This window comes from Piliocolobus tephrosceles, chromosome 2 (genome assembly GCF_002776525.5).
Source record: "Piliocolobus tephrosceles isolate RC106 chromosome 2, ASM277652v3, whole genome shotgun sequence".
NCBI classification, from domain to species: domain Eukaryota; kingdom Metazoa; phylum Chordata; class Mammalia; order Primates; family Cercopithecidae; genus Piliocolobus; species Piliocolobus tephrosceles.
The window spans coordinates 115,369,648-115,397,072 of NC_045435.1; the positions used below are offsets into that span (position 1 = coordinate 115,369,648).

Here is a 27,425-nt window from a genome sequence, read left to right on the forward strand (position 1 = left end):
TGCATGGAGCCTTCTGAGCAGGTGGCTGTTATTCCTTTCTCAGCCCCCACCCCTTCCTGTGAGGCTCTGGGCAGTCACAAGGACTCACATGCCCCTTTGTGTTTATCAAAGTCATTAAACCTTTCATGCCTCTTTCAAGCATTTCTCACTGCGGTCGTGGTTGGGTACCAATTGACGAAACATTCATACACCTTCACTGTGTGAACTTTAACATGATGACCTGGATTCTGCCGAAACAAGGCAACCCAGGGAGGAAAGAAATAATGGATGTGGTGGTTCCTTAGGGGGTGCTTGATTCATTTCTGAAAACATATTTTTGAACATATAGAAAAAAACCTCTTAGAAGTGAATATTTTTCATTATAATATTGATTGTTACATATGGATCTTAAAAACAACGGTTGACTTTGTTCCACAGTTCATGACAATACAAATACAAAACGACCACTTTTCCAAATCTTTTTTGTAAACCATCACTTTTGTTTACAAGCTTTTTCATGACTCTTGAATTTTCTGATATGCATTTACATTAAAAATGTTAATTTTCAGGGTGACACTTAAAAGTGCAGCTTTTTAAAGCGTTGTCAATGTTTTGCTTATATAAGAAAAAAGAAGTGTGAATCAGTAGTAACATACTTTATATTATAATTTCTAACGAAATGTTTAGAATATTGCTTGTCACTTTCTGCATGTGGGGAATCTAACAACAGAACTGTACGGGGGGCAAATGAAATATACAATCATTATATAGAATTCTGTGTTTGGACAAAGTATCTGCTTTTTCCTTTTAAGAGAGTTGTGCATTTTCTGAAATTTTAGTAAACAATATATTTATTTCACTGCTGGAAATTGTGCCTAATATAGCAGAGATTTCTACGTGGTAGCAATGCTCAGGCTGTGTGTGCGCCTAATGGGCTTGGCACAGTGGTGTATTTAATAATACAGAACATCGTGTCCTATCATGTCAGCCACGCATCCTCGCTAATGAAACACGATCTGCCGCCATTATATATCAAGTGGTGTCAAGTCATCCAAAAACACTCACCAAGGAAATACTGCTTATTAAATTTATCTAGAATTCTCACCCAAATTAGTGTTGCATTTTATGCAGATGGAGAAACTGAGACTGTCAAGAAGTGACACTAAGAGAGTCTTGTGCTAGGAGGAGAATCTTTTATAAAATGCAGTATGATTCTTAAACTTCACTGGCCATCAGATTTCTTGGGGTATGTGTTAAAAATCAACATTCTGTGCCTCCAACTCCAGAGTTTCTGACACAATAGGAGTCAGATGGCACCCAGAAATCTGACTTCACAAGAACCCTGTGTGATTTTGACATCACTGGTCTACTCTAACAAATGAGTTATAGTTGTGTTGGCCCTATACCCAGCTGAGAAGACACACACCAAGAAGTTGTGTCCTGAGCAAGATAGGAAAGGCTAAACTCTAAAGCTGAAGAACCTTGCTTTTGAACCCAGCTCATTTCTGTTTTCAATTCATTTCTCTCTCCCCAGGCACTTCAGTTGGCCTCACTGTTGAATCTTCATGGAGGTGACTTACCAAGTTCCTCATTTATTTTTTCCCTTTCTCCCTGCCCTCCGTCCCACATTAAACCTCTGTGTTATGCCTAAGGTGACAGCCAGATGTCTGATGAATGGCCCATGTTGAGTGGTTGTGACTGCCAGCACTTCAGTGTGTGGTGCTCCTAGGCATGCATTCCTTTTAGCAAAGGGCTCCAGAAAGTGTGGACGTTTGCCACAAGGAAGAAATCTCAAATACTAAACTTCCAGATGCCTTGGCAGTACAGTGGGGGAGGTGATTTTGGTTTGCTTCCCTCAACTCTTGGCAAGTCTCCTTGTAAAATCAACTCTGTTCCTAAGAACGCACAGGATTTCCTCTGCAGACTTGCGTGGAAGTTGAAGAGGATAGAACTGACCACAAAAGGCATCAAGAGTGCCAAATTCTTGTATTCCAGCTTTGCTGGTTGGGGTGGATAGGATCAACCTGAAAAAAAGATTGGCTAACACTACCCAAATTCATTTGACCCTAATATGATACTAATCTAAATCATAAAGCCAGCATGAGAGTTTGCAGTGGGAAGTATCTCTTTCCAAAGGGAAGCTGTTCCACCCAGGAAGGATCAGCATCAGCTGTAGGAGTTTAGAATCAGGTCACTTCTGCTCTTCTCCCAGATGCCCTACTCCAACCCTCCTGGAGGCCAGGGTCATGCACTTTAATAAACAAGCAGAGGGGGAAAGGTTGCAAAACCAGTGATGAGGAGGGCCAAGATGAAGCTGGCTCTATTAGGAGAAATGGTTCTAGTTCTAAATCTAGCCCTCTTACTCTAGCTGTGTGTCCTTGGGCAAGATATATAAACTCTTCAGCCTCAGTATTCTGTCCGTAAAGTAGGGAAGTACACTGACACATAGTAAGCACTCTGTTATTATCATATCATTAGTGGTATTATTAGCTCTTCTGGAAAAAGCTAGAAAGCTGGACTTGATGTTGGGGTACCTCAACCTCTTTGTTGGGGTAGGAATGGAAACACTGGGAGAATTTCTTCTATGCATTTTCAAGCCACAGTGCATCTGAATTACGGGTTAGAAGCCAAATTAAGGTATCTGTATTCAACTATTAAAATATTAAGGATATTATTACATCAATTTCCTCAAAAAGTTCTTAGTCTTTGTCTCTATTAGTACTTTTTTATTGTGTAAAATTTAATTAGATAAAATAAAGCAAATTATCAAATTCAATCCTATATTGTAAACTGCAAAATAACATTGCAAAGCATCATGCAGATGTTTGGGGCTAAAATTCAAGGTTTGACCTGATGAGGTGGCTCATGCCTGCAATCCCAACAGTCTGGGAGGCTGGAGCAGGCAGATGACTTGAGCCCAGGAGTTTGAGACCAGCCTGAGCAACATGGTGAAAACTTGTCTCTACAAAAGATAAAAAAATTAGTTGGACATGATGGCTCACACCTGTGGTCTGAGCTACTCAGGAGGCTGAGGTGGGAGGATCACTTCAGCACAAGAGGCAAGAGTTGCAGTGAGCCGAGATCGTGCCATTGCACTCCATCCAGACTTGATGACAGAGCAAGACCCAGTCTCAAAAAATAAATAAATAAATAAGTAAGTAAATAAATAAATAAAATTCAAAGTTGGCTTATCTTAGTATATGTTTTCCCAGGGGAAAAAAATACTATATTTTCATGACTTCTTAAACTTAGAATCAGATAAAGGGATGCAGATTCATTGTTCATAAAGAGTTCAGTGTTTCTTATCACTTATTTAAAAAATGTATTTTATTTTATTCCAGCTTTATTGAGGTATAATTGACAAATAATGTTATATAAATTATATGTGTATATATGAGAAACGTGAAATATTTATCACAATCAAGTCAGTTAACACATCCAAGACCTCACATATTTACCTTTTGTGGTTGTATGGTGAGAACACTTAAGATCTACTCTCTTAGCAAATTTCAAGTGTACAATACATTGTTGTTAAATAGTCATCATGCTGTACATTAGATCCCTATAACTTACTCAACTTATAACAGAAAATTTGTACCCATTGACCAATTTCTCTCCATTTCCTTCACCCCTCAGCACTCGGCAACAACCATACCACTCTCTGTTTCTATGAGTTTGACTGTTTAAGATTCCACGTATAAGTGAGATAATACAGTATTTATCTTTCTCTGTCTCACTTATTTCACTTAGCATAATCCCCTCAAGTTTCATCCATGTTGTTGCAGATGGCATGATTTCCTCAGGTTTTTAAGGCTGAGTAGTATTTCATTGTGTGTATTTTATTTATCTGTTCATCTGTGGATGAACACTTGGATTGTCTCCATGTCTTGTCTATTGTGGATAATGCTGCAGTGAACATGAGAGTGCAGGTATCTCCTTGGGATATGTTTTTGTTTTCCTCAGTTATATACCCAGAAGTAGCATTGCTGGATATGAAGTATTTCTATTTTTAATTTTTGGAGGAGGCTCCATACTGTTTTCTTTTTATTATTGTACTTTAAGTTCTAGGGTACATGTGCACAACGTGCAGATTTGTTACATAGGTATATATGTACCATGTTGGTTTGCTGCACCCATCAACTCATCATCTACATTAAGTATTTCTCCCAATGCTATCCCTCCCCCAGTCCCCCACCCACTGAAAGGCCCCAGTGTGTGATGTTTCCCTTCCTGTGTCCAAGTGTTTTCATTGTTCAATTCCCACCTATGAGTGAGAACATGCGGTGTTTGGTTTTCTGTCCTTGTGTTAGTTTGCTGAGAATGATGGTTTCCAGCTTCATCCACGTACCTGCAAAGGACATGAAATCATCCTTTTTAATCGCTGCATAGTATTCCATGGTGTATACGTGTCATATTTTCTTAATCCAGTCTATCATTGATGGATATTTGGGTTGGTTCCAAGTCTTTGCTATTGTGAATAGTGTTGCAATAAACCTACGTGTGCACGTGTCTTTATAGTAGCATGATTTATAATCCTTTGGGTATATACCCAGTAGTGGGATCACTGGGTCAAATGGTATTTCTAGTTCTAGATCCTTGAGGAATCACCACACTGTCTTCCACAATGGTTGAACTAATTTACACTCCCACCAACAGTGTAAAAGCATTCCTATTTCTCCACATCCTCTCCAGCATCTGTTGTTTCCTGACTTTGTAATGATTGCCATTCTAACTGGTGTGAGATGGTATCTCATTGTGGTTTTGATTTGCATTTCTCTGATGACCAGTGATGATGAACATTTTTTCATGTGTCTGTTGGCTGCATAAATGTCTTCTTTTGAGAAATGTCTATTCATATCCCTTGCCCACTTTTTGATGGTGTTTATGTTTTTTTCTTGTAAATTTGTTTAAGTTCTTTGTAGATTCTGGATATTAGCCCTTTGTCAGATGAGTAGATTGAAAAAATTTTCTCCCATTCTGTAGGTTTCCTGTTCACTCTGATGTTAGTTTCTTTTGCCATGCAGAAGCTCTTTAGTTTAATTAGATCCCATTTGTCTATTTTGGCTTTTGTTGCCATTGTTTTTGGTGTTTTACTTATGAAGTCTTTGCCCATGCCTACATCCTGAATGGTATTGCCTAGGTTTTCTTCTAGGGTTTTTATGGTTTTATGTCTTACATTTAAGTCTTTAATCCATCTTGAGTTAATTTTTGTATAACGTGTAAGGAAGGGATCCAGTTTCAGCTTTCTACATATGGCTAGCCAGTTTTCCCAGCACCATTTATTAAATAGGGAATCCTTTCCGCATTTCTTGTTTTTGTCAGGTTTGTCAAAGATCAGATGGTTGTAGATGTGTGGTGTTATTTCTGAGGCCTCTCTTCTGTTGCATTGGTCTATATATCTATTTTGGTACCAGCACCATGTTTTGGTTACTATAGCCTTGAATATAGTTTGAAGTCAGCTAGCGTGATGCCTCCAGCTTTGTTCCTTTTGCTTAGGATTGTCTTGGCTATGCGGGCTCTTTTTTGATTCCATATGAACTTTAGTTTTTTCCAATTCTGTGAAGAAAGTCATTGGTAGCTTGATGGGGATGGAATTGAATCTATAAATTACCTTGGGCAGTACCTCCATACTGTTTTCAATAAGGGCTATGCCAATTTATAGTCCCACCAATGGTGCACAAGGATTCCCTTTTCTCTGCATCCTCACCAACACTTGTTATCTCCTACCCTGTTGATAATAGTCATTTTAACAGGTGTGAAGTGATATTGCATTGTGGTTTTGATTTGCATTTCCCTAATAATTGATAATGTTAAAGAGTTTCTCAACACCTTTTCATGTACCTGTTGGCCACCTGTATGTCTTCCTTGGAAAAATGTGTATGCAGGTCATTTGCCCATTTTAAAATCAGATTATTTATTTCTTGCTATTGAGTTGTATGAGTTCCTTATATATTTTGGATATTAATCCCTTGTGTATATGGTTTGAAAATGTTTTCTCCCATTCTGTAAGCTGCTTTTTCATTTTGTTGAATGTTTTATTTGCTGTGCAGAAGCTTTTTAGTTTGATGTAGTCCCACTGCTTATTTCTGCTTTGGTAGTGTGTGCTTTCCATGTCATATCCAAAAAAAGCATTGCTAAGACAAATGTCATGGAGCTTTATCCCTATGTTTTCTTTCAGTAGTTTTATAGCTTTAGGTCTTACATTTAAGTCTTTAATCCATTTTAAGTTAATTTCTGTGACTGGCCTAAGATCGGGGTCCAAGTTCATTCTTTTGCATGTAGATACCCAATTTTCCTGACACCATTTATTACAAAGGCTATCATTTCCTCAGTGTGCATTCCTGACACCCTTGTCAAATATTACTTGATTGCATATGTCTGAGTTTTAGTTTTATGTAAAACATTCTTATTTTATCACGGAACTATTTTGGGCATGGAACTCTTTTTCCATTAGCATAGGGGTAGCTTCAGTTAATATTCTATAGCAAGGCAATAAATGACCCATCAAGTGGAAATTCTCAAGTTCAGTTGTTGTTATTGAAAAATACTCACAGTCTTTTGCCATCAGCCCCAATGAGTGCTCCACACAAAGGGATATGCAGTGAGTAATTCATCTGGACTAGCACTCCAGCTACTACCCTACACTTTGTGGGCTTAGGTGATTTTACTAGTTCCCATTTAGCATGTTTAACTAACATTTCCTAAAAGAGCAGATTTACATGCCTTCAGCTTCATAGTACTAGAAAGGGGAAACATCCCAGTCAGATGCAGTATTCGTTTTAACAAGACATTTAGGTAAAGGAGTTCAACTACCTTACATAAAGCTTGTTTAAACATCTTAAATTTTATAATCATATTCATCTATATGCTTTTATGTTCTGGTCCCAAGCCTTTTCTACCCCCATACCATTTTACCTTTCATGGTGAAAAAGGGTTTGTGCTCCCAGCAGGGAGTTGCATCTGTAAGACATATGAGGGACAGCAAATTTGATGAGGCTTCTTAAACAGTCCTGTGATTCTGTGGGAGGGGCACCCATGTAAAAGGGGTTCACTTAGCCCCCAAATTTACCATGACCTGGCTAATGGGTGTACTTGCTGGGAGGATATCCCAGTCATCATAAAGCCAGTCCAATGTGGCTTGCATATGAAGCATATTAACTGCTTCATCTGGGGTGGATCACTTGGTATTTTATAGGGAGAGTTGGGCAGTCCTCTTCTCAGGGCAAGCAGCCCTTACAGTGTCACTTATCCAGTTTACTAGGCTGATTGTTATCTTAGAAATAACCTCCTATACATTTGGATTACATGTACTTATTAGTGATTAGTAGTGAGCTGTGAGTCTTGCATGAACCCAAACAAGCTCTTAAATTCTGTGACATTTAAATTTAAGAATTTTGTCCTTAGAGTGGTTATTTTTACAATTCACTATAGTAAAGATTTTTTAAGAAATCGATGATACCAGTCTATGAAATGGAACAATTCCCTTATATTATACATTCTGCTTTTTAATGGTTACTTGGTTTTACCCTTCCCCCATAATGACTTTTTTTTGCTTGTTTTTTTTTTTTTTTTTTTTTTGGTAATCACAGGGCTCAGAGTTAACTTTTGTTGCCCTGGCCTAATTGTTCCTTTTGTTAAGTTTTATTTGTATAATTTTTACTTCATTTTAAAGCAATCATTAAATGGTTTTTAACTAGAGGAAAAAACTATTTTCCTTTTTTTAAGCAAAATCAACATCTTTGTGTTTTATAAACTTTACCAAAAGCATATTTTATGCTCCCATTATTTTAACTTTTAATAATCCAAATTTCCAGTGAAAATAAAAACCAAGGGTCTAACATGACTTTAAGATTTTAAATTACTGGAGAGAGTTTTGAGATTAAATTTACCAGATTAATTTTATCACAGATTACCAAGGTTATGGGAATTAAATGACATCTGAGCTAACTTCTACCAGTCCAAGGGGCACTTTTATTCTGCATACCTATTATATCTATATCTTTATATGTGTCATGGGGAAGTGATATTTCACTACCAAACTCCATGAAAGAGTTCTAATCAAGTAACTTTTAAAAAGCCACTTGATTACTGTATCCTATATGCTCTTGATATCCAGGTCTGGCACATAATAGGTACTCAGTAATTTTTTTAAATTAATAAATGAAAATGACTGGCTAATTTTTTTGTGTGTTTTTAGTAGAGATGGGGTTTCACCATGTTTGCCAGGCTGGTTTCGAACTCCTGACCTCAAGTGACCCACCTGTATCAGCCTCCCAAAGTGGTAGGATTATAGGCATGGACTACCATGCCCAGCCCCAAAGGATATTTTATTTGCTTGTTTAAAAAACAATTCCCTTTCCTACTTCAGATAATTAATAGAAGTTACAGGAGCCAACAAAAGGTGAAGGAGATAGCTATTATCCAAGACCTTTTTGAAAAGAAAGAGCTGAATTTTTGAGATGTCAATCTGAAGAATGTCAAAGAGATAGATCATAGAATTTAAAAATTAAAAACTTCTTGCATTAAAAATAAGTCAATATTTGTAATAAAATCTTGTTTTAACTAATTAATTTTGTATTGGTGTATTTTTAATATTAAAGACCCATCTCTAGAAAGTTTCTTCTTAATCATAACCAACCGAATTATACAACCCCTTTTTTAAAAAAAAATTTCTTTTTACTAAACTTATTATGACTTACATAGACCATTCACAACATGCTTAGACTTTCTGTTTTGTCCTAAATATCCCACTTTCTTGAACAACAAGGCCATTTTATTTTAGGACAAAAATTCATATATGGGTTTATTTCTGAGCTCTATGTCCTGTTTCATTGGTCTATTGTGTTTTTATGCTAGTACCATACTGTTTTGATTGCTACAGCTTTGTAATATAGTCTAAAATCAAACTGTGATGTCTCCAGCTTTATTCTTTCTCAGGATTGCTTTGGCTATGTGTGGTCTTTTGTAGCTCTATGCACATTTAGGATTATGTGTTCTACTTCTGTGAAAAATTGAACTTTTCATAGGAATTGCCCTGAGTCTATATAGATTACTTTGGGTAGAATGGACATTTTAACAACATTAATTCTCCTGATTTATGATTATAGGATACCTTTTTATTTAGTTGTGTGTTCAATTTCTTTCATTAGTATTTTATAGTTTTTAGTATACAGATCTTTCACATTCTTGCTTAAATTTATCTTAAATATTTTATTCTTTTTGATGCTGCTGTAAATAGGATGGTTTGTTGTTAATGTATGGAAACACAGCTGGTTTTTGTATGTTGAGCTTGCATCCTGCAGCTTTACTGAATGTATCAGTTCTAACATTTTTTTAATGGAATCATTAGGGTATCTATATATAAGGTCATGTCATCTGCAAACAGAGTCAATTTTGCTTCTTTCTTTGTGATTTGGATTTTTAAAATTTCTTTTTCTTGCCTAATTGCTCTGGCTGGGACTTCTGGTACCAGTTGAATAGAAGTAGTGAGAGTGGGCACCCTTGTCTTGTTCCTACGAATAATTTTCAAAATTTTGGATTGGCATAAAAATTGGCTGGTGCTACCTACAGCCATAACTTCAGTTATAATGTCAACATATTTCCATTTATTAATTCAAAAACAATTGTTCAGTACCTATTATGTGCTAGACCTGCATATCAAGAGCGTATAGGATACAGTGGTAAATAACAGAGAAATATCAACTATTCACATACCAAACTTTCCATTTTAGCATACAGGATGGAACAAGAACCTGCTCCCCCTTTGTTGAAACTTGGATAAGTCTTGCAGAAAGTTTGATGAACACTGTCAAGGATGTACAGAGCAGGGTAAAGCTTAGGTACAGGTCGAGGGCTTGAAGGGTCAGGTGGTACTCTTTGTAGTGTGGTGGGTCCACATAGGCTGATGAGAATTTTGCATATGGATAAGGAAAGGTAACTGCTTATCCAAGGTAATTAGTCCCTGCAATCTCTGAAAATGAATAGACGCAATTTGGGCCCAGGAGAGCAGATTCCAAGGCTACTGCAAAATGGAGTGGACATCCCATAATGCTCAGAATCCCAAGGTGAAAGTAGCTTCCCACTGAAAATAAAGCAAAAATAAATTGTTACTGTGGAGACAAAATATTTCAAAACCTTCTTAGCAATATGAACAAACAAAAAAAGAGATGCTGGCTATGAATCTCTCCTATTGGAAAATGAGGGAGAAATCGATCATGACCTTCTCTTTATATTTTTATTTTCCCTTGAATATGTCCCTTGTATTTTCATTTTCTTTTCTTTTCTTTTTCACTTTTTATTTTAAGTACCGGGATACATGTGCAGGATGTGCAGGTGTGTTACATAGGTTAATGTGTGCCACAGAGATTTGCTGCACAGATCAACCTATCACATAGGTATTAAGCCTAGCACCCATTAGCTATCCTTCCTGATGCTCTCCCTCCTGCAGTCCTTCATTTTCAATCTACACCACAGGAGAATAATATATCAGCCAACCGGGGCAAAATTTAAATTAGTTCAATTCAACAAACATTTATTTATGTATTTCCCATCACATGGAGGCAACTAGTCTGGGTTGGGAAAAACAAAGATGAGTGAACAAAATCCCTGCTCAAGGTTCTTGCTATTCAGCCACTCAGGATGTGGTCTATCATCCAGTAGCACTGATATCCCCTGGGAGCCTGGCAGACATGCAGAATCTCAGGCCTCACCCAGATCTACTGAATCAGAATATGCATTTTAACCAGATCTCTAGTTGATTTACATATACATTTAAGTTTGAGAAGCCCTGCGTTAGTCATGGCAATAAAATCTATAATCAGATAATGTAGTCTTTCTGTATCATGGGATTATCTGGTTTTATGCAGTTGAAATGCAAGATAGCATAGACTTTTCATCCTTTTTTAGAAGGAGAGGTACCAAGAAGATTGGAAAGAGATCTCAGATTAAGGAGTTGAGAATTAAAAATATATTACTAAAAGCAGAGAAGCCTATAGATCCATTTCTTCAAAATGAAATTTAGGAGCACTAGCACTGGCTCTGTCCTCCCCAAATACAATAATCATCACAGGAACTTGTAGAAAATATTTGGAGCAGGGATCAGATAAAAATTATTCAGGGCTGGGAGCAGTGGCTAATGCCTATAATCCCAGTACTTTGGGAGACTGAGGTGGGTGGATCACCTGAGGTCAGGAGTTCGAGACCAGCCTGGCCAACATGGCGAAACCCTGTCTGTACTAGACATACAAAAATTAGCTGGGCATGGTTGTGTGCACCTGTAGTCCCAGCTACTTGGGAGGCTGAGGCAGGAGAATCGCTTGAACCTGGGGGCAGAGGTTGTAGTGAGCCGAGATCATGCCACTGCACTCCAGCCTAGGCAACAGAGTAAAACTCCGTCTCCAAAAAAAAAAAAAAATCATTTAAAACAGAGTTTATTACTGAAATCCATTGTAGTATGGCATCAATTAGACCAAATTCAATTCTAATTGGATATCATTTTTTTTATGTTCCATCCTGAACTTAATAGTGATTTGACTTTCAAAGCCACTCTACCATCCTACTTGGCATCTGTATATTTACCAGGCACCTCTGGGTCCACTCTCTGTAAGCCAACAGTAGAAGCACACCAGTTGTGATGGCCTGTGACAAGAAAATGCAAAAATAAACATCCACCACAGAAGGTGCCTCTGGAAAGAGTTCAATCTGTCTCACAGTTTGACAACTTCATCATGAACTTGAAGGAACAGCAAATGACTCAGTGGATTGACAACTCTGATATCCTCCACATCCATGGAAAAAAACTGTGATGATGAGGAAAGTAAGCCTTTAGTGTCATAAAGACATGATTCATACAAGCTCGTTTTTTGATTCTCTATGTTGCCTTTGCCATCAGAATCACCCCCTCCACTACTGTGAGGTGTCACCACGATAATGGTTTGGCTTTATAACCCTTGCCATAAGTTTTATTTGATTAATTGTCTTTTGTTCACCTTCCACACAAACTGATGAAACTGTAAATGGAAGGAACCAGAATGGAAGTTTGTCACAAAACCCTGAAGCAACTTGCTCGTTTGCTATTTGCTTTCTTTTAAGATTCCACAGCCTCAGCCTGCTGGTAGGATGCAAATACACGATCCCCTTTTCTCAAATAACAAAGATTACCATTAGAATGAATGCGTAATGTGGCATTTATTGTTCTGGGTACAGTGGTGTCCAGCCTTTCAGAAGAGAGTTTTTCTTTATAGTCTCTATTGAAGGAAAAAGGCCCAAAGTGTGGAATGAAAATAGTTAAACAAAAGAGGGAATAGTGTCACCAGAATTTAGCAGTAGATAATGGAAAAAAAATATTCCTGGGCTCTTTGATTCAGCAACAGGTCTCATGGAGGAGACCTTTGTGGTCACTGAAACTGGAAATAACTTATTCTTAATCCCGTGTATCATTTGTTCTTGTTAATGACTCTTTTGAGGTTGAGAGACAAAGAGGAAGAGATGTGCCTAAAATAAGATATAGAATATGGACAGCTCCAAATATAGTACAAGTTACCTTTTGCAGATAAATAAGCATGACTATATGTACACAATCTACAAAGTTAAGGAGGAAAAAAAAATCAGCATTTTTACCAATATGGTTTTGTGGTATGCTGCTTTTGTAGCGGCTGGATCTGGCATATTTACTGTTTTGAGACTTAGCTTTTTCATTTTCCTAGCATATTTTATTTTGAATGTTGGATTTAGAGAATTTGAGAGACAGGGAAACACACACACACACACACACACACACACACACACACACATACACACTTCTCATGTAGCTAAGCCTACAATTCCAGACTTGGCATCGCCATACCATAAAACTCTCAGGGATAAAAACAGAACCATCTGTAGTCAAAAGAGGTTCCTGGCTTGATTCTGCAAGAGGAAAGTTTCCAAGGGGCCCTATGGAGGGTGAGCCAGCATAAATAGTACAAGGAAACAAAAGAATTATTAAGAGCAACTGTAACACTGGTGCTGTGGGGTAAGCCTGGGGCTTTCTCTGCTTTGGGAGGCATGGCCCTCAATTGACACATCACTCCTCTGTAAGTCAGAGAAACACTAAGCCAGATAAGCAAGGGAGACAAGCTCATGCCCCTCTGCTGGTTTAACTCTGAGTAGATAGCTGACATTATCAGATGCTGAGATTCCAGGTTGCCTTAACTACTTTGGCATGAGCTGTTTCTTTCCTTTCAAAAAGTTGAAAAATATTGCAGAATTTCAGTTGCCTGTTATTTTTATAGCTGCCAGCTTGGATTTTGCTTTGTTTACATAAAACTTTGAAAAAGATCTTTCATGGAGTAGGCTGAGTATGAATGCCTTCAGTAACTTGTTAAATCTACCCTGCAAATGGAAAGGTGGCTCAAGAGGTTAGCGCACCCATCTTTATTGGTGCTCCCCGCCAGACATGGGAGATAAAATAGAGCTATTTTCCAAAACCAAGATGCACAGACTTCCCCTTTTCTTTCTTCTATTTCTTTTTGAAAATTACATTTTTAGATACAGAGGAGAAAAGAATGAAAAAGGAAGAGATTTGAGGGTAGGCAGGACAAGTCAAGGGGAAGAGAATATGTGAGAGAGGGAGAGTCTGAAGGGGGAATAGTTGGCTGAAGAGGAGGCCAGGTTGTGAGGAAGGGGAGAGTGGAGGCTGTGCCCGGCAGTGAGTGGGGAAAGAAGAGAGGGCCTCCATCCTGCACTCGCCTCCCTCAGGTCTCCTTGACATGCTGCTGCCTTGCTTTCTGGGCACATCCAGGGATATCAGTTGGGTTTTGCAACAATTGCTGCTAACACTTTGATTGCATGATAATTATGAACTCTCCCACTAAATCTTTAAATTGCCTAAGTAGAGGCAATTGCCGAAGTTCCCAGAAGCAGATGAATTGAAGGAATCAGGGAGCCCTCACAATAGAAATAGAAACTTTTAGAGGTATCATATTAATATGGGATAATTTATTCACTTACAAGCATCTGTTATGAGTCTACTGCAAACAAGCAATTTGCTAGGTACTATGCTGATAAAGTAATAATAAATGTTAACATGTTATTGAGTGAGTGTTTAATATATGTTGAACACTTCACACATGCTAACTCATTTAATCCTCACAATGACCCTATCATGTAGCTATCCTCCCACTTTTAAAATGAGGCACAGAAAGGCTAAATAAGATGAGCAAGATCCCCAAATAGTAATTGTACAAATAGTAGTTCTGACTGTCATTGGAATTTACAGTTCGGGTGTAAAAATAATGCACATAAGAGAATGGCTACAACACTAGGCAAGAAGGATGAATGTTTTCTACATGAGAAGAGCTCAGGGATAAGGTATCACTTACAAGGGAAACGTCGATGATGAAGGCACCATGGAGAAATAGGATCTGAAGTCCATTTAAGGATGGATGTGATTTCAATGGGAGGTGACAGAGGGAGGGCAGCTTAGGCTGTGGGAGCAGCATGTGCAAAGGTGAGGAAGTGGATGTCATGCTTAAGGAGCAGTGAGTGAGGAGTCCACACTGAAAGGAGGGTCAGTTCTTGGCAGAGACCAGTAGAAAACGAGGATTGAAAGCCAGGTAATACCAGAGTTAGGAGGACCTCACAATGCAGGCTAGCCCGTCTGAACTTCGTTTAGGGACAATGAAGCAATATGAAAGCTTTTTGAAGGAGCTGTAGCCTGACTACTGAAGGGGTTCAGAAAGATGAGCCAGTTGTGTGCACGTGAGATTGGAATAAAGGGAGGCCTAGAAGTCCCTGTAGAACCCTGGTCTTCAGATTTATTTTTTCAGCTCTAGCCACCATAACTAATACATTTCACGTCATAGTTATAAATATTTTTATGATGCATGAGGGTTACATATTATTTTGGTCAGATATAAAAAATGTGATGCATTCTAATACAATCTATTCCATTCCATTCCATTCCACTACACTCCACGCCACACCACGCCACGCCACTCCACTCTACTCCACTCCACTGCATTCTAGTCTAGTCTAGTCTAGTCTATGCATTTATTGTAAATGCTGCTAGCTACTCAATAGATTTATTTTATAATTCACTAATGGATAGATTCCCACAGTTTGGCTATCAAAGTTACCTAGGCATAAAATCTGAGTAGTGATGGGAAGTGGTGAGGGGTGGGTGGTATACAGTGAGAAGGAAAAGGAAGGATATGCCTTGTAGGAAAAATTAAAGTTACATGGCAACTGATTGGAGCGGGGCTGGTGTTGGGCTGCTTTAGGGCATTGCTGCCTGCATTGTGGTCCTAGGACCAGCAGCATGGGCATCCTCTAGTAACTTGTTAGACATGCAGACTCTCAGGCCCCACCCCAGACCTGCTGAATTAGAACCTGCGTATCAAGATCTCCTAATGATTTGTATGCACGTTACAGTTTGAGAAGGGCTAGTTTAGAGGAACAGGTTGAGTCAAAATCACTCCAGTGTTTGAAATTGAGTTACCAAGACAATGACAGGGAAGTTGGAGAAGAAAAAAAATGGTTTTGGTGACAAGATGATTAATTTGGTTTTAGACAAACTGGCCTTAAAGCAGCTTTGGATATCTAAGTGGAAAAATGGACCATTGCCATAGATTCTTTGCTTGATCAAACTTTAGTCAGGTTCCTGAACCTTCTCCTAGGCCCATCTGTGTACTTCCTTGTAAAATCCAGTTTGAGCACAAGAACCCTGCTGAGTCAGTTTAGCAAGAACACCCCCAGCCTCGATAACTGATCACCCTGTATAACTAGTTAGATTTCTCCTCCTCCCCGATCCCCAAAGGGATGTCTGATCACCCTGGCCTGTCTTCAGCAAGAAAACTGTTAGGTCGGTATAGTCACAATCCCCCTTGTCCCTGATATTTCCTGTTAGTAATTTTCCATCCACTGACTTTCACCCTGCTTCTCAGCTATAAATTCCCATTTGCTCATGCTGTATTTGGACTTGAACTTTGTTCTATATCGATGTCTCTTTTTCCCTATTGCAATAATCCTGAATAAAATTTGCTTTTATTGCTTTAACTAACTGCCAGCTCTGGTTTTTCTTTGACACTATCAGGCAGTTGGAAGCCATGCAACTGTGGAAGCTGAAACAGACGTGCATGGTCATGTAATCAAGCCTCTTCTCTAACCGTCGAGGAAGGGGCAGAACTTCCGTTGAGGAAGACGGCAAAACTAAGTCTAGCGTGACCTTTCTCCCAAATTCCCTTCTCTAAGCAGAGCTCTGGGTGCAGCGCTGCACTTGCCATTGGCCAAGTCACTGAGCTCTCCAGTCCTCAGGGCCTGTGTTTAAACTCATTGTACTCCAGTCTTTTCATCAGAACTTGTTCTACAAGCCATGTTTTCTAGAATTAATAGAGCTCATTCCTTAAGGTACTATGATCTCCTCACTGAATACTTTCTAGCAGCTGATGCTTTTAAATAACCTACCTCCAAAATTCTAGGAAAATTGCTTGTCATATAAATGTCAAAATGGAACTAGGGAGTCTGAGGACCAATCTATACGAAGTACTTAGAGAGTCTTGAATGAAAGGCTTTGAAAAAATTCAAAGTACTGTATCATATGCAAAAATCTCTCTCTTACAAGTCTCCAAGGAAATATGGAATCATCTGCAAAAGGAAATGTCTATATGGTTGAAATGTACAAATCTCGTCACCGGAGGAAGACATGCTTTGGAGGCAAGTTAAGAAGTGATTGGTAAGGAAGGCTGTGGAATGAGTTAGAGACCGTTTGAAGTTCACCCTGATCAGACAGAACCATAGTTCAGTAGGAAACTCACTAGGAAAAAAACATAACGTTGGTCCAAATTTAGACATTATTGAAATACTGAGCATTTGTATTACTTTCCTTCACAAGAGGATTTTTTCCTGACCTAGTATAATATAAACACCACCCTGACCTTTAGTCCTTGCAACCTAATTGATATTCAACTGTATAAGAAATTCCGTACCAATGAAATGGAAGGCATGAGATTCATTCACTCATTCAACAATATTTATTGAACAATACTTATTGAACGCATAGTATGTAATTCCCTTTGTTCCAAGTTCTTCACATACGGCAGTAAACATAATAGAAAAAACAATCCCTGCCCTTCTCCAACATACATTTGTTAGAGGAGAGGGGAATACACAAACAATAAATTTAAAAAATTATATAGTATCTTATATACTAATAAGTGTTATGGGAAAAAAATAGAGCAGGGTATCAGAGATTGGGAACACCCATTGCGGTCAGGGAATTACAATTGCAAACAGTGTAATGGGAGCAAACCGTTGTAAAAAAAAAAAGTGATATTTGATAAAGAATTAATCAAGAATTGAAGGAGGCTAGAGAGTGAGCCAAGTTCAGGAAGAGGCTTTAGGCAGAGGTCCTGAGGCAGAAACACATCATGGCATGTTTGAAAACTGCAAGGAGCCAGTGTGATGGGAGAGAAGTGAGCTAAGGGAAGAGTGGTGGGAGATGAAGTCCAGGAAGTTAACAGGATGGAGAACTCAGCAGGTTACGAGGGAATAGGATAGGAGGAAAGTGAGGCGGGTGACACAGGATTAAGAACAAAGGGCTTGAGCACAGAGAAGGCACAAATGAAAGGCATGGTATTAACTAGCATTTGAGGAGGGCTTTAAAATTGCAAAGCTCTTTATTACACAATCTTTGTTTAAATTGTGTTCATTCTCACTGTGCATCTTGGGGTTAGACAGTTTTACACATGGGCTCTTTTTATCTGTAAAATTCCCCATTTTACAGATAAAGGGAATGAGGAACTGGCTGGCAGAGGGTCCTGCTTTTGACCTCCTACCAAGAACATCAAAGTCAGGACTTGAAAACAGGTCCGCTTCTCTAAATCCTTTATCTCTGACTCCATTTCCTGATGCTGCCACCTCTGAAATCAAATAGTCAGTCACCAATTAACTATGTGCTGGAGACATATCATATCATTTCTCTGGGCCTAACTGGTAAAAATAGATGTTTGACCTAGAACATGATTACATTCAATCATCTGTAATCTTAATCTAAATCACCAATATTTGTTGAATGTATTATGTTAGAGTCTGCAAGGATAGGCAAAGAGCTGTAACAAAAGAATGTAGGGTTGAACTCTAATCATGATATTGTTAAACTTTGTGAAATTAGACTTTGAAATAGAAAATATCAGAATATGTTTCACATAGAGGGTAAGTACTATTTTGAGAAACTTTTGTTTTACAGATATATAAACATCTACTATACATATATATGCATAATAGATGTAGATATCTATTTATCTACAGAGAAGAATGTAGATGTATTTAGGTACATTCTGGGTCCTCACCTTCAATATTTTTCTGACTCTGAGTCACCAAAAAAAATTTTTGGAAGCCGCTTCAATAAATGTAACTGCCATCCCTGCATTCCAGTAGAACTTTAACAAATATTTCTTTGAATGAATTATGGTTTCAGGCAGGTGTTGGAGAAAAGAAGGGAAGATCAAGATTGGGATGACAGATACAAAAGAATGTATTGAAAAAGACAAAAAAAAGCTGAGAAAGAGAAACATAACCCTATGCTTTCCTCATTCCATCCACTCTCCCATCATCCCACTGGCCTCCATCTATCTGTTCACATTCATCAAACCCCACTAGACCAAGTTCCTTTAGAATGAAGACCTTGTTGGATCCTTCATTGTAACTCAAGGACATAATGGGCTATTCATAAATATTTATCTAATAAGTAGATTAAAATTTATATTTCCTGAGGACTAGTTTTTAGGTGGTATCCCAGTTAAAGTTTTAACTTTTTAAAGATTTAAGATACTATCTCACACAAGAGTGGCTACATTTTGTTTGTTTGTTTGTTTGTTTGTTTTGAGACAGAGTCTTGTTCTGTTGCCCAGGCTAGAGTGTAGTGGCATGATCTCGGCTCACTGCAACCTCTGCCTCCTAGGTCCATGTGATTCTCCTGCCTCAGTCTCCTGAGTAGCTGGGATTACAGGTGCGTGCCACCACACCCAGCTAATTTTTGTATTTTTTAGTAGAGTGGGGGTTTCACCATGTTGGTCAGGCTGATCTCGAACTCCTGACCTCGTGATCCGCCCCCCCTCGGCTTCCTAAAGTACTGGGATTACAGGTATGAGCCACCAGGCCTGGCCAAGTCGCTACATTTTAATAGAAGACTCCTTAAGATCAAAAAGCTTCAAAATTGCATTCTCCAGTCTCCAGTGGTGTCAGGCATCACAAGAATCAATGAGAGAAGGATTTGTTGGACAGGTGCGTCTCTGTAATTTGTCTTAAATCATACCAGCACGGAAGCCAGTTACTCCCAAGACTAGACATGCTAATTTTTTTTTTTTTTGGTTGGAGAGCTAAGGAACCAGGCCAATCGTTTATGTGTGCGACAATTCAATGAGCATACATGGAGTACTACTACTTAGTGTCAAACACTGTACTTGGCACATGCACTTTCCTAGTGAATTGTTAAGTTCATCTTGAATTATTGAATTATTTGAGTTATTTTCAAATAATTGAAAATTATTGAGCTATTTTCAGTTCAAACAGTTGCATGCAAGAGAAAGGTGGAAAAACAAATATTTGGGGTTTGTAAATTTTGGGGCCATGTACATCCTAGTGTTTGCAATGAAAGCATTAGTTTGAAAGTTATTTTACTTCGTTCTCTATTTTAAAATTACGTTTCAAGGTTTATGTATTTTTCTAAATTCAAAGTTCAAATTTCAAAAGATTCTAATTTCTTAGCATATCAAGATGAGAGGATTAAAATAAAATAATTTCTTAAGAATTTCTTAAGCAGCATGTCATTAAAGATACATAATGTACATGTATACATGATAAAATATTATGACAATTTTTATACTTAAAAAATGCAATTAATAGAAATCAATGTTCCAAGGCAGATTCTGATTTTTTGTGGAATTTTGACTTCTTTGTATTGTTAGAACAATTTAAAAGGACACGTTCTTCAGTTTCCCCTTTCCCTCCACCTTCCTTTATTTTCTCAATACATTTCATAAACTATTTTCATACCAAAGCTCCATTCCAGATGGGACAAGCAATCCAAACACTCCATCCCGTGAACCAAGGCTTGTAAGAAAAGACAGGGAAGAAAGCAATAACTCCAGAGCAGACACTGAGGCTCCCCAGAGTGACGAGAATCCAGCCAGCAGCCTGGTAGAGGCCCTTCGTTTTCCTTGGTGCCTGGGGGCCTTGGTCTCAAAGATGTTTTGTTACCAAAACATGAGAGTATGACAGGCCTCAGTAAATAGAAGTTTCTTAGAGACAGTAGCCACGACACATATGAACTGTTGATCTACTTGGAAACAAGATTCTATTTGTTTTACCAAAGATGAAATGTACTCAAATAGTCCTTGGCATAAATTTGACACAATAAATTCTAATAACAATTTATTTAAGAGAAAGAGAGAAAAAAAATTATTCCTTGCTTTGGATTGCTGCCTTGATTCCCTTCATTCTGCCCTGTCCTGGGGAGTGACCACTTCCTGGCTTAATCAGATTCAAAGGCTTGCTGACTGAGCTAATTGTTTCTCATCTCAACCTGCCTAGTGGTTCCAGCATAAAGCCAACATCCTTTGTGTACAATAGTTCCACATTCCCAGCACAATTTCCCACAAAACAAAGTAAAAATAAGCACCCTGATCACTTTTCATTATATTTAATTTAAATGATTTCAAGCAAAAAGCAAGACCTTCACCTCCTTTCAAAGTTTAATTCCACTACAATTCTTTTTGATAAAGATTTTTGATATGGATTCATTCCCAAATGGGCATGAACTTTATTATGGAGTTTTGCATTGTTTTCACTAAACCAGTTGCACTTTATTTTATTATTAATCTAATTTTCAAATAAAGTGTGCTGATGGAAATGTATGCATTTATAAAATAAAATAAACTTTGAGGAGTAATTTATCAGTTGAATAAAATGCTGATCCCCATTCTTTCTTGAATCATAATTCTGATTTGAGATATTGAACTTAGGTACATTTAGGCAGTTACAAGTCATCTCTTACTTTTTCATGCATTTGAGAAAATGGTGTTTTTTAATTTTGACTGATTGGATATATGTAGATGTCTGTTTCAAGACAATATCTTAAAAACACAGGTCAGTTTCTGAAGCTATGTGAATAATTTTCTTATTTAACATTAATGCATTTTTTCTTTTTACTGAAATAAAATGATGAAAAATAATTTTATGAATGCAAATATGGTGGTTTAGGACATCAATTTTGAGTCAGATGGAGCCATGATCTGGTTCTGGTTCCACTCTCTACCAGGTTTATGTCCTTGAGCAAGGGCAAGTTACTTAACTTTTCTTCATATGTGAAATGGGAATAAAAATTAGTGTTTATCTCACCAGGGATTTGGTTGAGAGGATTAAATGAGCCCAAATCAGAAATGCCTAGCCCGGAGTTTAGCATAACAAAGGTGTTCAGAAGGTTACTCTTGTTACATTGGGATATTCCACCTTTGGGGTCCTTGCATCAGGGGACAAAGGTGCAGTCACTGTTGGTTTTTTAAAGTTCATCATCTTATAAACATTATGTTGAACTCCTTCTGAACAATTTGGCAAAAACTCCCAAAGGACTCTCCCATATGTGGTGGAAAGAGAAGCTTCTCTCTGATTCTCTGCTTTTTTTTTTTTTTTTTTTTTTTTTTTTGAGACGGAGTCTGGCTCTGTCACCCAGGCTGGCCGGATCTCAGCTCACTGCAAACTCCGCCTCCCAGGTTCACACCATTCTCCTGCCTCAGCCTCCCGAGTAGCTGGGACTACAGGCGCCCGCCACCTCGCCCGGCTAGTTTTTTGTATTTTTTAGTAGAGACGGGGTTTCACCGTGTTAGCCAGGATGGTCTCGATCTCCTGACCTCATGATCCACCCATCTCAGCCTCTCAAAGTGCTGGGATTACAGGCTTGAGCCACCACGCCCGGCCCGATTCTCTGCTTTTTTTCTTTCTGCCTTTCTATCTTTAATAGCCATTCCACAGTTTGACCCAGATTTTGAAGCAGTTGCATTCCTGGATATGCAGAATCCAGGAAACCAGCTCATGCTTTCTGGTACAGCTGCTATTTCCTATCTCCTCTCAACACTGTCGGCTATATTCTCTGATTTTTTTTTTTCTAACACCACTAGATAAATTTCACAAAGGCAGAGACCTTGCAAGTCTTCTACATCCCTTAAATATATGAGATATCCCCAACATCTACAACCCTATCTGCAACACAGCAGATACATATGGTAATAAGTATTTGTTGAATTAGTTGATTAATACATTAAACTTTCCCCTTTGTATTTGGGCTCCCCCATCCCCCTAAAGCTGCATAAGTATAGATACATGTGAATCCACTACCCTCAATGAGTGTTGATGCTAGTTTGTTCCATTGATATGGCGGGAAGGGGTCGAGAGTGAAGAAAGACTTGTTTGTATTAGTATTTGGTTTGAGCTGTTTTGACTTTTTCCTTTACTTTTAATCTCAAGGTTATAGATAGATGGCATGTCAATATGCTGCGGGTCAGATCACTCTCTCCTGTTTGCATGTTTGGAAAACAAAGACTGTTGAAATACTCATGTTAAACAGTACAAAGATGGCAAACAAAGAGAATATTTTTGTTTTAATTGGAAGGGCCTTTTAAGTGCTTGCAACACTCACAGCCTAACCCTGACACTGCTATTGTGACTTATAAACCTGAATTTATTAGTGATTAGAGGAGTTGTTGCCACTTAATATAACAAAGAGAAGGAAGAGAGGTAGAATAGGGTTTCTCTCTGTGTGTTTTTCCGCAGGAATCTAGTCACACTAATTTCATTGAAACAAGGACATTTTCAGGGAGAGCAGCTACTAGGAAAGAAAAGAAAGCATCACTGCGTCTGTCTTGGGCATCCTCTCTGATCAGCCATGTCTATGTACCCATGTCCTCACAGCCAGCAAGGCTTATAGGGTCCCTGCTCCCTCTAGTCATCCCATGTGGCACTAACTGACTACAAGCTGGGCCTGCAAGTTCTCCTTGGAGGTGGTGGCGTCAACATCTCTGTAGGCTGCTTTGCAGTCCCCACCTTCTCCTCAACCCAGGGGATCCCAGGATCTTGGCTCAGGGAAAAATGTGGTAGCTTCACCAAACTCTTCAAGCCAGTTTTGCCACTGAAAACAAACAGAAAGCCCAAATCAACATTTTTATCCCAATGCTCCCCCCTCCACACCAAACACAAGAAATCATCAATCAATAAATCAGTCAAGCAAAATTGGGCCCACCAAAGAAGTGGAAGAATATCAGTGATATGGAGAGAGGGAACCTGATATGAACATTCTCTACCTCTTTAAAATGCATTCCTTCACATGCGAGCCCTAAAAATAACAGCTCTGTGGGTGCTGTAGTCCTGGGATTTTAAAGTAGGTTTCAAAGCTATGGAAGGAGTTCATTTTTGCCAAGGTAAAAGACAATGGAGCTCCAAACGAGACATGAAATTGAAATGTTTTCTTTTCCTAGCAGCTTCAGATGACCAGCTTAATTTGTTTATATATTAGAAAGGTAGCTTGTGTACTAGAAAGAGTATGAGCTTAGGCGTCAGAAAGACCCAGATATTCAATATTCCATCTGAGGCATACCAAATGAATGAAAAAATTAGAAAAATTAACACTCTGCTAATACCAGTGCAATAAAGCAAAGATCATCAATAGATGTTAAAAACCTTCAGATAAATGAAGAAAAAAATTACAATGCAAAAGGATATCTCTACAAAGTAGAAATATGGCAGCCACCTTAACCAAGTGATCAAACTTTACATCACCCAAAACAAGACAAGCAGACATCATTGCCTCCTGATACAATATAATGCAAGCACACACCATCATCTGTGTAGTATTTTGGGCAAAAATATTTTAACCTGAATCTAATTATAAAGAAGAATGAGATAAATCCAGATTATAGGGACATTTTGCAAAACACTGGCTTGGACTCTTCAAAATTATTCAAGTCATAAAAGACATTTAAAAAGCTACAGGGACAACTGAGGAAGTTTAAGTGTGGAGTTTATTTTAGATAATACTAGTGTATCAATGTTAAGTACCTTGGGAGAATGATTAGCATTGTATTTATATAAGAGAATGTCTCATTGGTGAAACTGGGTGATGTCAGTGCTCTTTACAGTTTTTTCAGGATTTTTGTAGGTTTAATTTATTTTTTAATTTGTAATTTAAATTTTTTAGATACAGTGCCTTGCTCTGTCACTCAAGCTGGAGTGTAGTGGTACAATCATAGCTCACTATAACCTTGAACTCCTGGGCTCAAGCAATCCTCCTGCCTCATCCTTCTGAATAGCTGGGACATTAGGGCCATGCCACAACTGGTTAATATTTTTTAATTTTTTTTTTAAGGTAGAGATAGGATCTTGCTATGTTGCTTAGGCTAGCCTTGAACTCGTGGCCTCAAGTGATCCTCCAGTCTTAGGCCCCCAAAGTGCTGGGCTTACAGGTGTTAGCCATTTTCTGTAGGGTTGGAAAGGTCAAGATAAAAGTTGAGACAAGAAAAACCAAGATTTAGTTGTATTAACTGCATGAAATAAAAGGCCTGAGTTTTGCTCAGGCATGTGGCCATGCTGGCTCAATACCCTGATGATACTGATGAATCTGGAATGTGCAGGAAATGCAAGGCAAAAGCCGCTTTGCCCCTGTGCAGCACCAAGCAGAACCTGTCTTCCTAGAATCAGAACGATGGGACAGATGTGTTAGGTTAGACTGTAAAGGTGCTCCACCCATGCAGACACAATATAGGTATTTTTAAATTTACTTTAGTGTCTTTCCAAATAGTCCAGTTTCTTAACTGGATTTAAAATCTTTCCAATGTTCATCCATAATGCACATTTCCCTTTGCTTTTTACTAGCTATTCAACTTCAACTCTGAGTGAACCCGCTCTTCTTGTAATGGCTTGGGGTTTAAAGAGAACAAAGTTCAATTTTTATCATCCCTAACTGGGAATTGTCAAATTTAATGTCATCCAATCTGCAAAATGTTTGGATCTAAATAGAGATTTGTACATCAGCTTGTACTTACCTAACTCAGATTTTTACTTGCCTTTGGTATATCTGACCTGCAAATATGTTTTTAAAATTATCTGGAATGTATCAGAATTTTCCCATGGTTTTTGAAGCGAAACACTTAATTGTGTCACCGGCAAACTTGCCCAGCTAGCTGCTGTTTCCCTCTCTCAAGCCTTGCAGCTGCAAGGAAAACCTCTTATTGGCTGACTTGTCCACGCCAGGCGGCCTCCCACAGGCTACTGTGGATATTGTCTGCCTTTTGGAGAGGCTACTCCTATCTTGTTTTATCATGGAGATAGAGGAGTCACAGATAGAACTGTAATTGTGACCACAGCTGTGATTGATTGGTGCTTTGGCCACCAAGGAGAGGAAAAGAAACTAAGAAAACAGGAAGAGAGAAACAGTGGGGGTGTCTGGGGAAGAGAGGTGGAGAAAAGATGGAGAGGAAAGAAGAACAACAAGAGAGGAGTCAGAATGTAGAGGAAAACATTCCTGAAGCCAAAAACAGCTTCTTGCATCACTCACAGATTCAAAGCTCGGGTCTGAACAGAGTTGATTCAGGGACAGAGGAACGATGGAAGCCTTGGGCCGTTCATGTACATTTTACAAAAGCCGTTTGTAGGGAGGACAACAGGGAAATAAATAGAGGAAAAAGACAAAAAAGTAGAATGAGAAAAGAGAAACTCTGAGTATTCTAAAACATTCTTAGATGATGCTTGTTTTAAAAACAAGCTTTAGGGATGAACTTTTAAGTCTTCTTAAACAAGGAATGTACATTCATTTAGTTTCTTCTCTTGACATTTTTGAAAAAGAAAAGAACCAAATTGATCCATGAGAAACTAAGCACAGTTTTTGACCCAGTTATATCCATGTAAGAGGCAAAAGGGGAAGAGGAATGATGAAGGTGCATTGCTAAAGCCCTCTACAGTTACTATTATTAGTTCCATTGTACAGATGGTGAAACTGAGGTTCTGAAATGCTAAATGAAGGTGACACAATTATTAAGTGTCGAATCCTGGTTTTGAACCTATAAATGCTTGATTCTAAATTTTGTAATTTTTGCTTTTCTCCACTAGATCCATATTTGGTGTACTATGTCTTTTTAAAAAATATACATACATCTGAGAAATTAACCACGAAGCATACAAAAACCTGTAAGGCTGTACTCAAACCGAGGACATAAGAGGAATGGGATGATGCTGTGTTTACTTACACCAAAGAGGCTTGATCAGAACTGCTGATTCTGCTTCTAGTTATACACAAAAAAAGAATGGAATAAAGAGATTCTTTACTTTCTCTTAAAAAAAAATTAGACCAAAGGAGAGAGCTAAAAGCAAAGGCAAAGGTTTATTTCTGTGCATTGATATAAAAGTCCCAGAATATCTATCTAGAGTGTTGCTGTGCATAGTTTTCGGTTTTCCAGTGCTGTATGAGTGGGCTGTTGCCTTTGATGTGGAGATGGACTGGAATGGTTGTCATATGCAAGGTTCCTGAGTAGGACAAGGAACAGCCTGCTGCAATAGAAAGAAACTAGGGCTGTATGACCTGGAGTAAATTTAAGCCTCCCGTAATCTCGGTCCTTCTCAGCAAAATGTGAAGGTTTGATTGGATAATTTCCAAGACTCCTTCTGTCTCTACGATTCCATAACTGAAAATAAATCCCAAAGGAGCAAAAATACCTATGTGACCAGATTGCCTGTCCCAAAGAAGCCTTTATCTGTTAGAGCAGACATGCCAACTTGTGTTCCCCTCTATCTGGTACAAGCCGTGGGCACATAATAAGCACTGCACACACTGTAATTTGGCCAGCTGAATTCTTGCTCAAGAGATTTCACCCAGTATTCCTCTAAGGAGGCCTCACTTTGGCCCCAGCAGAACATACAAAGGCAATAAGTGGGAGCCAGCATCTACCAGCTAAGTAATTAGCAGGTTGTGGGTAACAAATTGGTGACCTCAGTCCAGCTCCTGTTGTCTGTGTCATAAAACAATTAAAACTGGCCAAAAAACACAGCAGATGCCAAGATGGCCAAGGAACAATGGAACATAAAGTCATATGACTCTTGTTTCCCATCTTCTTAGAAAGGGATGAAAAGCTGGGGAAAAAACTGGTAACATGGCCGGGCACGGTGGCTCAAGCCTGTAATCCTAGCACTTTGGGAGGCCGAGACGGGCGGATCACGAGGTCAGGAGATCGAGACCATCCGGGCTAACCCGGTGAAACCCCGTCTCTACTAAAAAATAAAATTAGCCGGGTGAGGTGGCGGGCGCCTGTAGTCCCAGCTACTTGGGAGGCTGAGGCAGGAGAATGGCATAAACCTGGGAGGCGGAGCTTGCAGTGAGCTGAGATCCGGCCACTGCACTCCAGCCTGGGTGACAGAGCGAGACTCCGTCT

The 27,425-nt window shown here is 38.7% G+C and overlaps 1 protein-coding gene across 1 annotated transcript in view; it reads right to left on the reverse strand.

Moving 5' to 3' along the window:
* The window catches only part of TMEM212 (transmembrane protein 212), a 30,193-nt gene extending 9,190 nt beyond the window's left edge, over positions 1–21,003 (reverse strand). The window contains 5 exon segments of the mRNA XM_023213514.1: positions 9,694–10,039; positions 10,042–10,060; positions 11,557–11,616; positions 20,011–20,195; positions 20,997–21,003. Of these exon segments, the coding sequence (XP_023069282.1) occupies positions 9,694–10,039; positions 10,042–10,060; positions 11,557–11,616; positions 20,011–20,195; positions 20,997–21,003 (617 nt within the window).
* Positions 21,004–27,425: the final 6,422 nt, after the last annotated feature.